Source organism: Silene latifolia, chromosome 1 (genome assembly GCF_048544455.1).
Source record: "Silene latifolia isolate original U9 population chromosome 1, ASM4854445v1, whole genome shotgun sequence".
NCBI lineage: Eukaryota > Viridiplantae > Streptophyta > Magnoliopsida > Caryophyllales > Caryophyllaceae > Silene > Silene latifolia.
The window spans coordinates 135,433,871-135,445,195 of NC_133526.1; the positions used below are offsets into that span (position 1 = coordinate 135,433,871).

The following is an 11,325-nucleotide window of genomic DNA, read 5'->3' on the forward strand; positions in this document are numbered from 1 at the left end:
TCTGACGAGGTAAAGGCGACGGATTCAACCACGACAGGGGCAACAGAGCTAATATTCATTGACGACATCAATGGCAACAAAAATGAATTAGTTTCTGCTATTGTAAATTACAATTAATTTCAACGACTCACATCCTTAGTTGTCTCCTTTTCTTTCATGAGATCCCCATCTTCAATTTCAATTTCAATACTCATTTCTGCATTTTTTTTCTTCTTAGCTTCCTTTCTTTTTCTTCTTCATCTTCAATATCCGTTTCTGTAATTTTTTCATCAGTCTCACTTTTTTGGGTTTTTTTCCCTTTGTGTATATCACATTGTTACTCAACATCATAAATATCACACAATAACTGAGTACCTTGGATTTTAATCAATCGAAATGTCATATAATAATAATCTCGCTCGGACCCGAATCAGGTATGCTAGGCCCTCTCGATCCCAATACCACCACCAGAACCGTCTACATCCACCCGTTCAGCAGTCGGAGGAATTCTGCGTCAAAGCAATCTTGCAAGGATTTTGTGAAAGAGAGGAAGAGATAGAAGAGCGGGAGGATCGGTGAAAGCCTAGTGGTGAACGTTGGTGGAGTAATAGTGGTGTAAATGGGTTATGAAGGGTGAAGGTAGTTGGCTTGGTTGAAGGTAGTGGAGTAGTGGTGGGTTGGTGGTTGGTGATGAGATTTAGTGTTAATGGAGGAGATAGAAGGAGGTTTATTGTTAATAGAGGAGGATGAAGGATCGGAGGTTAACAAAAAAGAAAGGATTGACCTGATGGTTTACCGGTTCTTGCAGTGAATAATTACCAAAATGCAATATGAGCTAATAAGGGCAATAGCATGGTTTATTTTGAGTTAAATTGATGTTCGGATTATTACGAGAAGATGAGTTATAGTTTTTTGGTAGTTTACGAGAAGATGAATAAACATGAAATAATAAAGTGCATTGAAAATATAAAATTTTATGCACTTAGTTTTTGTTATGTTGTATAATTCAAAAAAATGATGAGAGAGAAACCTAGAGAGAGAAAACCTCCTTTTATTTGAACCCTAATCATACTACAATAATGACGGCACTGAAACATACACAAAATCGTTTTTCCCATTGAATTCTATAACTAAATCCGCATTAAATTCTTCCAAAGCTGCTATTTTACCTTCATCTGATGTGAATCGGTCAAAAGATGGCAACTTTGTTCCTTCCTCATCTGATACAGGTAAAACAAAATCCATTAATGCTATACAGGGTATCCCTGTTTTGAATCTTAGTGAAGGAGAACCGGAAGAGACTGAAGGATGGATGCTGCGTAAGGGACGGAAGGGCATACCAGTTTTGGAAACAATTGATGAAGAGGGGGATGTTTCTGATTTACTTCAGTTTACACATGAAGACCTCAAAACTGAGGTAGATTTTTGGACTAACTCTGTTATTTGTTACATACTGGGAGCCAACCCTCCTTGGGATATTGTGAAAAATTATGTATATCGGATTTGGGACCAATTCGGGATTGACAGGGTTTCTTTCCTTGATAATGGGGTGTTTATTGTTCAATTCATTAAGTCCGGTGGTAAGGAAGCCTTGTTGAAATTTGGATATTACATGTTTGATAACAAACCTGTGGTTATCAAGCCATGGGTTAAGGATATGGAGTTGGTCAAAGAAAGGGTTGTTGTGGTTCCTGTGTGGGTCAAACTTTATGGTATTCCTTTGAAGTTTTGGGGTACCTGTTTACCTAAAATTGCCAACCTGGTTGGAAAATATGTTAAGATGGATATGGATACACAGGATAAAATTCGTTTAAGCTTTGCGAGGGTTATGGTTGAGAAACCTATGGATCAACAGCTCCCTGAGAAAGTGAAGTTTTTGGATGAATCTGGGCATGTGGTGTTTGTGAATGTTGAGTATGAATGGCGTCCTATTTCTTGTATTAGTTGTAAAGGGATAGGCCATGAGTCTGCTCAATGCAGGAAACCCAAAGGAAAGAAGAAAATAAATACTCAAGGACCTATGCCAAAAGTTAAGCCTCAACAGAAAACAAAATGGAGGCCTGTTATGAAGTCTAAGCATGTGCCTGCAGATGTCCCGACTCCTCCTATTCTTACCCCTACCAATTTTCCTCCTCTGCATACTGTCAGGAACTCCCCTGTCATTAAGTATACCCCTGTTAAGCAAATCATCAGACTTAATAGGCAGGATGGAATGGTTGGGTGAGACTCTCTGGCAAATTTAGTAATTATACTTTTATGGATGATCTTAAGAATAATGTTGTAACTCAAGAGCAGGTGGTTGATAGTGGTAAGGACCCCCCCCCCCCCCTCTACCAATATCCATGCATAGCATTGGATTTTGGAATGTTAGGGGTCTTAATGACCTGAATAAGCAGCGAGTGGTGAAATGGTTTATGCATAATAATGGGGTAGGTTTATTTGGCTTGCTTGAAACTAAGCTTAAACCTGAAACTTTGTTAAAACAAGATACCTCTATTTGTGATGGTTGGAGTGTCTCCACTAACTGCAGCTAGCATAAGGGTGGTAGAATTTGGATTTTATGGAAACCTAGTATGTTTGATATTCAGTTCCTTTCTTATAGTGCCCAACATATTCATATGTTGGTTCATTCTCAAACTGATGGGAAGAAAGTTTTGCTAACTATGATTTATGCTTTCAATGGATTGTATGAAAGAGTTGAGTTATGGAATATTTTAAAGGGGATTTCTGCTGATTGTACTGATCCTTGGCTATGGCTTGGGGATTTTAATACGGTTTTATCTCCTTTCGAGAGACTTGGTGGTAACACTTATGATGCAGATATGGAACATTTTCAGGATTGTGTCTCTATTTGTGGCATGGAGGACATTCCTGCTACTGGAGCTTTGTTTACATGGTCCAATAAGCAGAATTCTTGTGACAGAGTGTATAGTAGGTTGGATAGAGTGATAGGGAATCAGGAGTGGTTGGACATATTTGGTACTAGTCTTGCTCATTTTCACCCTGAGGGGCTTTTTGACCACTGTCCATGTACCATTATGGACAAGAGTGCTGAAATTGGAGGGAAGAAGAGCTTTAAATATTTCAATATGTGGGGTGCTGCTCCCACCTTTAAGGATTTTGTTGCCATGTCTTGGGCTACTGAATATAGAGGCACCAAAATGTTTGTTGTGGTAAAAACTCAAGGCTCTTAAGCATGTTCTGAAGGGTTTAAATAGAGATTGCTTCTCTGATATTGAGAATAATACTAACATTGCAAGCATGGCTCTGGAAACTATTCAAAAGGCTTTAGTTGGTAATCCGGGTGATGCTGAGTTATTACAACAGGAGGTGGATTTATCTCATGAGTTGAAAGAGTTGATTGCTGTCAGGGACAGTTTTCTACTTTAGAAGGCTAAGGTGCAATGGTCTTTAGAAGGGGATCTTAATACTTCCTCTTTTCATCATATCATCAAAAAAAGGATGATGCTGAATAAGGTGTTCCAAATTGAGGATAAAGATGGGGTGCTTTGTACTGAGGGTACTACTATACAAGCAGCTTTCTTAGATTATTATACAGATCTCCTTGACTCTACTACTCCTACTGCTGAGATTAATGTGAATGTGGTCAGGAAAGGGATCTGTTGTACTGAGGATCATTGGAATATTTTGTCTAAACATGTCACTGCTGATGAGGTGAAGAATAATATCTTTAGCATTCCCAAAAATAAGTCACCTGGACTAGATGGCTACTCCAGCCAATTCTTTAGGGATGCTTGGGATATTATTGGGGGTGATGTATGTGCTGCAGTGAGTAATTTCTTTAATACTGGGAAGTTGTTGACTCAAATCAATGCTACCATTATCACCTTAATCCCAAAGATTGATAGACCAACTAATGTAAAGCACTTCAGGCCAATATCTTGCTGTAATGTTCTTTACAAGGCCATTTCAAAGCTTCTGTGTAATAGATTGGCCATCATCCTACCTGATATCATTAGTCAGAACCAGGGTGCTTTTGTGAAAGGCAAGAGTATTCTTGAAAATATTTTGATTTGTCAAGACCTAGCAAGATTGTATCACAGGGGTAGAGCCTCACCTAGGTGTATGTTTAAGCTTGACTTGTAAAAAGTTTATGATTCTATAGAATGGCAATTTGTGAATCAGATGTTGGAGGCCCTGGAGTTTCCAGAGAAGTTTAGACTGCTGATTATGGCCTGCATCTCTACTCCATCATATACTCTTAACTTGAATGGTGCTCATTTTGGATATTTCAAAGGTAGAAGGGGTTTAAGGCAAGGGGACCCTATCTCTCCTCTTATTTTCTGTCTGTGTATGGAGTATCTAACTAGAATCATGGATTTTGCAACTAAGAAATGGTATTCCAGGTATCATCCTCTATGCAAGAGCCTAAAGCTTACTCATTTGTTATTTGTTGATGATCTGCTTATGTTCAGCAAGGGGGATGTGAAATCTATCTTGCTAATATTGAGAGCTCTAGCAACTTTCTATGCTACTTCTGGTCTTAAGGTTAATGCAGCTAAATCTGAAGTGGTGTTCAGTGGAGTAACTGATTGTTTGAAGCATGACATTACACAGATTTCAGGTTACCAGGAAGGTAAGCTACCCTTCAAATATTTGGGTGTTCCTATCCAGCCTGGTAGACTAACTAGAGCTGAAGCTAGTTCATTGGTTGTATACTAAGGCTAATATATTATGGGTTATGTGGATTGATCATGTTTATTTGAAGGGTGCAAATTGGGACACTTATCAACCTCCTCCTGATTCCAATTAAAACTAGAGGAATATATGTCGTGTGAAAGGTTTGTTGGATGGTGGTTATCAGAGTAACTTTTGGGTAGCTACCCCTGGTGGTTACTCAGTAGGAGCAGGGTACCAATGGTTGCAGGGATCACACCCCCTGTCCATTGGTATAAGGATGTCTGGGATAATTGGATTCTGCCAAAGCACTCGTTTATTGGATGGTTGATTCAGAAGAAGACTTTAAATACAAGGGTTAAACTCCACCAACTGGGTTTATGCGTGACTGATAGATGTGTTCTCTCTGAAGTTGGGGAAGAGACTCATGAACATTTCTTTACTGACTGTGCTTATAGCTCTTTGGTTATTGATGGTGTTGAACATTGGCTTTATCTTCGACTTAATGAATCTTTTACTCATTACTCAAAGCTGCAGAGGAAGACTTGTAGAATGGCAAAGATGGCTGTTTACTACATGCTGTGGTATGAAAGAAATAAATGCAGGATTGAGTTGCAGCTCAGAAGACCTGAGCAGCTGGTGACAGCTCTTAAGAAGCAGCTGCATAGAAGGATAGTGCACAATATGCCTACGCAGCAATGTGATTGTTCTTGGCTAAATATAATTTCCATTCGATGTAATTTGTGTACTTAGTCTTTGAAAGTGGAATGTAGTTGGTGACTCATGTAATATCTTTTTCAAGATTCATTATAATATATAAAAGCTCACATGTTACCAAAAAAAAAAAAATATGTTGTATAATTCGAATCTACTCATGCACTTTACACATAAAATGGTATTCCCTTCGTTCGTTCCGGTTATGTTGTACAATGAAAAGTTATACTCCTTCCATACAATTGGTTTCACCCCATTTCTCTATATATTTGAGAGTATTTTATTGAAATAGGGTGAAAATAAGTGTGTGGAGGGAGTATAATACTCAGTGTATATAATTACATATAAATTTTGTAAGATCACTTGAATATGCATATATATACAATATTTTCAATATTTTACATGTATTTAAAAAATATACTCATAAAATATAGTGTCAACAATTTAAATATTTTTAAAAACCTTAAAATTATGATAAAAAAATTTTAAAACCTTATCGTGCGAAGCACGAGATACTCCCTAGTACTTTATAAAATTGAGAAAATTAATCACAAAAACCTAAATTTCAATCTATTCGGTCCGTACCAAAATTAACATGTCTTGGTCTGAAATAGACCGAAAACAGAAACATCATCAAAAAGCGTGGAGCGAGGACACGATCTAAACTTGCTCGTCCCTACACCTAGCCAAGCCCAGTCTACCCTCGATTCAGCCCAGCCCGTCCCAGCCGAATGTTTGACCACCCCTAAGACACACCACTGAATAATACCGAGTCTGGATCCGACCCGGTGATTGGGTCTCATTGTCCATCCAAGAAATGTGGAGGTTTTAGAGGAGCGAGTGGAGTAAGAGTAGGTGAAGTCCTGCGAGTGGGGGATTGGCTTGATGAAAACAGATCTACAGCTACCAGTTAACAGCTACTGATGCACTCTCTGAAGACAAAGTCTCTTTTCTCTCATCTCACCTTATAATCTAAACTCACCCTGCTTAACTTGCGCACCTTGTGCACTCTGCACCCTCTTTATTTTTTTTCACTATTCTTCAACTCTCAATTCATACAGATCTCTTTTCTCTCTCTACACACATTCAAACTAGACTCTTTACTTCATTTTCCCTACAAATTCAACACATTTGACCTATAATTTGGGCTAAGCTAAGCTCACATAATTAGCACTACCCATTTCATAATTTCTTGCTAATTGCAATACCCAATTCTCAATTTCCCAAAAAGTTTACAACTTTGAGGTTGAAATTGAGAATTTTGTATGTGGGAGTTGGGAAATTTATGAAGTTATGGATCCTCCATTGATAAATGAAGGTTCATTTTCAACAACAAATCCTTCAATGGCAGAGATTTGGCCTTTAAATAGTGGAGATTCAGGGTTGTTAGGTTTGAGAATGGGAAGTGGTAGTTTTGGAAATAGTTTGATTGATAATTTGTTGAATAACAATGGTGGTGTTGCTAATTTTGGAAATATAAACAGAGATGTGTCACTTGAGGAGTCAAGTGTTACAGACCAAAGTGGAAGTCTTGGTGGTGTTAATAGAAGGAAAAGGAGAGAACTTGTATATGAAGATGAGACCTCAAAGGTTGTTTCAACCACTAGTAGTGCCAATGAATTGGTATATTTTTTCTCTTTTTTTACATTTTGCTCAAATTGTATCTCATGTGCTGCTAATTTTATACTCCCTCCGTCCCAATCATTTGTTTACTAATACCCGCGGTATTTGGACTTCCTCAGGATGAAAATAATTAATTATGATGCTTGTTTGGGAATTTTGGGTTGTATTTTGTTTAATTACGTAGTGCAGCATAAATATGATGCTGATGTTTAATAAGTACGGTCTTAAATTAGTTGCTTTATCATCAATCACAGCTCTTCATGATTCGAAGGAATTGGCTGGTAGGAGTTGTATCTGATTAACTAATAAAATAGATAAATTCGAAGCACCTAATTGGGTGGTCTTGGTTTACTCTAATTAATGTTATAACACGAAAAGATCTATATTCGATTGCTATTCTTGAGAGTTAGGTACTTATTCTGCTATGCTGAGTAATCGTAGACTGTAATTTAATAATCTCCAAGTTGAAATTTGTTTGACTTCATCTAAAACATTTGGAGGGTTTGAGGAGCTCTCCGTCATGATTGATGGTGGGAATTCTGCCTTCTCGTGATGTCAATTTTAGACGTGAGGTAAAGTCAAAGGGGGTCGCACTTGAGATCTGAGTTCGAATCCTGCTTCAAACTTCCCTCGTGAGTCCCTTTACTCCTAAAAAGTTCTGCCAATTTCAAGAAACGTAGACCTAATAGCAGTGGTCACTTGTCAGTCGTCGCCGTCATGATTGATGGTGGGAAGCCTAACTAAGTGTAGTTGAAAAATGTCACTTATTTTATACCTACCCCTTTCATTGTTTGGAAATGGATGGAAGGATTTGGAAGAAAAGTGAGGGGAATCATTTTCCCTTCAAAATCGATGAAAGTCCTTCGAACCTAGGAAAAATTTGGAGGGAATCTTGAACAGTTGAACTCTTTGCTTGATGCTTGAATGCTTGGTTGCACTATTGTTTAAGGTGGTGTACGTTGATGATGGAGAAACGTATATTTATGACTTTTTCTTTTGAGCATTATGAACATGATTAATTTATCTGATGATGTCTGAATTGTTATTCAGAAAGGTTTAAATGGAAAACGCATGAAAACATCTGGATCCGTAGAAGAAAATGGCTGTTCAAAGGCTGGTGGTGAGACAGGTTCGACAAAGCCTGGTGAGAAACCGGTTGAACCACTAAAAGATTACATACATGTTAGAGCAAGAAGGGGTCAAGCTACTGATAGTCATAGTTTGGCTGAGAGGGTAATTCTCGTCCTTGTTATAGCTTTTTTTTTTGTCCCCAAAGTTCTGGCTTACTGGGCTTGCTGCAAGAGTCGGACCTTGTTCTGTAGCATTTGGCTTTACATGATGTGAATTTTTGTTTTGACAGGCTAGGAGAGAAAAGATAAGTGAAAGAATGAAGGTTTTACAAGATTTGGTTCCTGGCTGCAACAAGGTTAGTGGGAAAATTGACAATGTTTTAACATACCATTCTTTCATATGGTCAACTGACTTGTCTCATATCTAAGACGATTTCATATAAGTTTTGAGAAAGGATTGTAAAAGGTGACCTTAGAAGAAAAAGGATATTCTTTTTTTCTAGGTTTTCAGCCTTGTAAAAAAGCTTTGCAATTCTGAGAAATTTTCTTGCTGTTTCTGTGTACTATATTGGTGCAGGTCATTGGAAAAGCTATTGTTCTTGACGAGATTATCAATTATATTCAATCATTACAACGGCAGGTTGAGGTAAGCATTAGATATTGCTCCTGCGGATTTTTATCGTACAACTATTTCAAATTTGGATATAATACTCATTGGCTTTCAATTTCACAAAAGATATGTAAAAAATTGTAGTTACTGCACCATCTTATTCATATCCAAAATTTTTGGTAACAAACCAAGCTGTGTTATTCACTCGTATACAAAGACATGTGAAAGGTTAAAGAGTATCTTTGAATATTTGCGAATGACCGACATATAACGAGAAACAGAGGTAGTGATATGAAATAAGGATATTGAAAGCTCTTATTATTGTTGTCCAACAGTTCAGTGATATGCAATAAGGATATTGCATCTTATAACTTTCTTGAATAACCACCTAGAGTTTCGGTATTACCGTTTTTAAATTGTACTTTTGCTCTGAGAATTGACTGGAGTTCCTGCTGTTTCTCTCTTGCATTGCAGTTCTTATCCATGAAGCTTGAAGCTGTAAATTCTGGGATGATCCCCTCTATTAGTGGATTTCAATCTAAAGATGTAAGTTTGACAATTCCTGTGTCCTTGATCTAACCACACTGTCACATTTAGCGCATTAACTAAAGTTAGATCTATAGTAATGTGCAAATTTTTATCTTACTTCCTCTGTCCCTGCCAATAGTCTACGTGTACTTTCAGATTGTTTTTTGTGTACACATGCCGACATGCGGGAATGGAGTTAAATACTCCCTCCATCCCACTTTTATTGTTCTCTTTTTTCCCAAATTTCATTGTAAATTAATTGTCGTACTTCTGAATTTAGTATTGTAAATGAGTGAACTACCAATATTGTCCCTAATCTTTTAATTGCCACTCTCCTTGTCAAAATGACACTCTCCAGTGTCCCCCATTCTTCATGATTAAACGGATAGAGTTGTAAATTTACCCATATTTTTTAAATCCTCCCAAAGTTGAAAATAGGACAATAAAACTCGATCCTCATGAAATTGATGCTCTGGGATTATCAGGCTATAGGTCATAAACTGGAAATGTTCTCAAATGAAGTTAGCTTTTAAGACTGGATCGGGTGATTATTTTCCCTGTACGCTTTTTACTTAATGCAGGACGCCTTTTCCCATCTCATTTCTTCTCCTCTCAATACCCATCCCCTCTCATATCTCCTCTCTCTCCCACCATAACACACCATGACCCTCCACCACTGCACGCCGCCACCACTGCCAAGGCGCCAATCACAATCACTATGTAGCTTTTATTATAATATTGTCTGCAATACTTATAAATGTACTTCGTACTGCGTTGCACTAATATTAGTGTGTACTGCGTACTGTAGAAGTTATAACATTAGCAGGAAATCTCAACCTGTGAAGCTAAAAAAAGACTGCATATTGGTTCTTTTGCTAGTTTTTGCTATTTATGAATACATCATTTTGTTCAGGTAAATCAGCTTGAGGCGCCTTCATTCGATCCTAGTGGGATGATGTTCAGTGCTCAAGCCGCTAGGGAGTTGGCGGCAGCTGCAGCGGCAAGAGGACCACAAGCGGAGTGGTTGCATATGCAATTGGGTGCAAGTTTCGAACGACCGAATTGAGTCATTGCAACACTTGTAAGAATTAAATCTCATGTTCAGATCCCAAGTCTGCAAAATTTGATCCTTCTCGTTTGTTTCACATCATAAGGAACTATTATCTGTAGAAAGTATCGATTGTACTGTTAGGCACTGGACCTTGTAAGTTGTATGATGGTTCTAAGTTCTAACTAGTACAAGTTGGCTTGGTTGTGGCATTATTGGATATTCATGTAGCCAAGAGTTTAAGCTTTTTTTTTTTACCCTTATACTTATCACAAATTAAGGATTATTTTACAGGAATAATACAAACTAAGCCTCTCCTTATATTAATCCAAATTAGTGTTTAACTCAGAAAAATCCTAACTAGGACATTATTTAACTTGCACTGAACTCGTCCCATATTTGACATACTACAAACGGTTTCCCAACAGGTCATGGTGTGGGTCCCTTCTTCATTTCTCCTCTTCTCCATTTCTTCATTGTCTCTCTAATTTCTTCACCCGTCAATCATCAATCAATTAACAGAATACTACATTTTCTACAATATGGTGAACTAGGTAGCACGGACACTTCTCTTAATCAGCCGTCCCGTGTCCAACACTGTATCGGACACCGACACTCCTCGGACACACGCCGAAACGTGTCGGACGACTATAAAACCGTGTCTAACTTACAACATTTATTTGGGCATGAAGCAGGAGCTCAAGGCCAGGGCAACCAGGTTCAGAGTCCAAACAACACAAGCTCAGGCAATGCAAGAAATGCTCTCAATTCAACCAGTGCAGGGTCTTGTTCTAAGGAAATTTCTGAGGGTTCCAAGTCCAGCCACCAGTGGCCACCAGGGCCAGCTGGTCCCACATTTTATTAAGCACAAAAAACTCCTAGGGAGCCAGGATTATTTTGTACAAAAATCTCACAAAAACAGGCCAAGTTGCAGAAAGAGACAATCCAGGAAAAGCAGAAAAGTAAATTGCCATTTCTGGCTAAACATTTGAGAACTGAAGCTGTGAAGTCTTTTGCCATGTCTTACCAAAACAAAGATACTACCTAAAGCAAGGTACGACCTTGTTCTGACCCAAGGACAACCAGCTCCAGAAACAACCAAAAGAAGCCATTAA

The 11,325-nt window shown here is 38.1% G+C and overlaps 2 protein-coding genes across 2 annotated transcripts; both read left to right on the forward strand.

The window, feature by feature from the left end:
* Positions 1 to 685: 685 nt before the first annotated feature.
* Positions 686 to 3,369, forward strand: LOC141656618 (uncharacterized). The gene is made up of 4 exons (XM_074463572.1): positions 686 to 704; positions 1,137 to 2,199; positions 2,582 to 3,142; positions 3,240 to 3,369. The coding sequence occupies exons 1-4, from the start codon at positions 686 to 688 to the stop codon at positions 3,367 to 3,369; spliced, it is 1,773 nt and encodes a 590-aa protein (XP_074319673.1).
* A 2,881-nt stretch (positions 3,370 to 6,250) lies between these two features.
* LOC141609528 (transcription factor bHLH79-like) lies at positions 6,251 to 10,443 on the forward strand. The gene is made up of 6 exons (XM_074428568.1): positions 6,251 to 6,954; positions 8,005 to 8,187; positions 8,315 to 8,380; positions 8,602 to 8,670; positions 9,109 to 9,180; positions 10,076 to 10,443. The coding sequence occupies exons 1-6, from the start codon at positions 6,625 to 6,627 to the stop codon at positions 10,226 to 10,228; spliced, it is 873 nt and encodes a 290-aa protein (XP_074284669.1). The 5' UTR covers positions 6,251 to 6,624; the 3' UTR covers positions 10,229 to 10,443.
* The last annotated feature ends 882 nt before the right edge of the window (positions 10,444 to 11,325 follow it).

Bases quoted from the DNA above. Each gene is read 5' to 3' on its own strand.
- LOC141609528 (XM_074428568.1), top strand. From the start codon at position 6,625: ATGGATCCTCCATTGATAAATGAAGGTTCATTTTCAACAACAAATCCT. The intron at 6,955-8,004 runs GTATATTTTTTC...ATTGTTATTCAG, and splicing joins CTAGTAGTGCCAATGAATTG to AAAGGTTTAAATGGAAAACG. The intron at 8,188-8,314 runs GTAATTCTCGTC...TTGTTTTGACAG, and splicing joins GTCATAGTTTGGCTGAGAGG to GCTAGGAGAGAAAAGATAAG.
- LOC141656618 (XM_074463572.1), top strand. The intron at 2,200-2,581 runs GTGAGACTCTCT...CCTTTCTTATAG, and splicing joins AGGCAGGATGGAATGGTTGG to TGCCCAACATATTCATATGT. The intron at 3,143-3,239 runs GTTTGTTGTGGT...TAACATTGCAAG, and splicing joins GAATATAGAGGCACCAAAAT to CATGGCTCTGGAAACTATTC.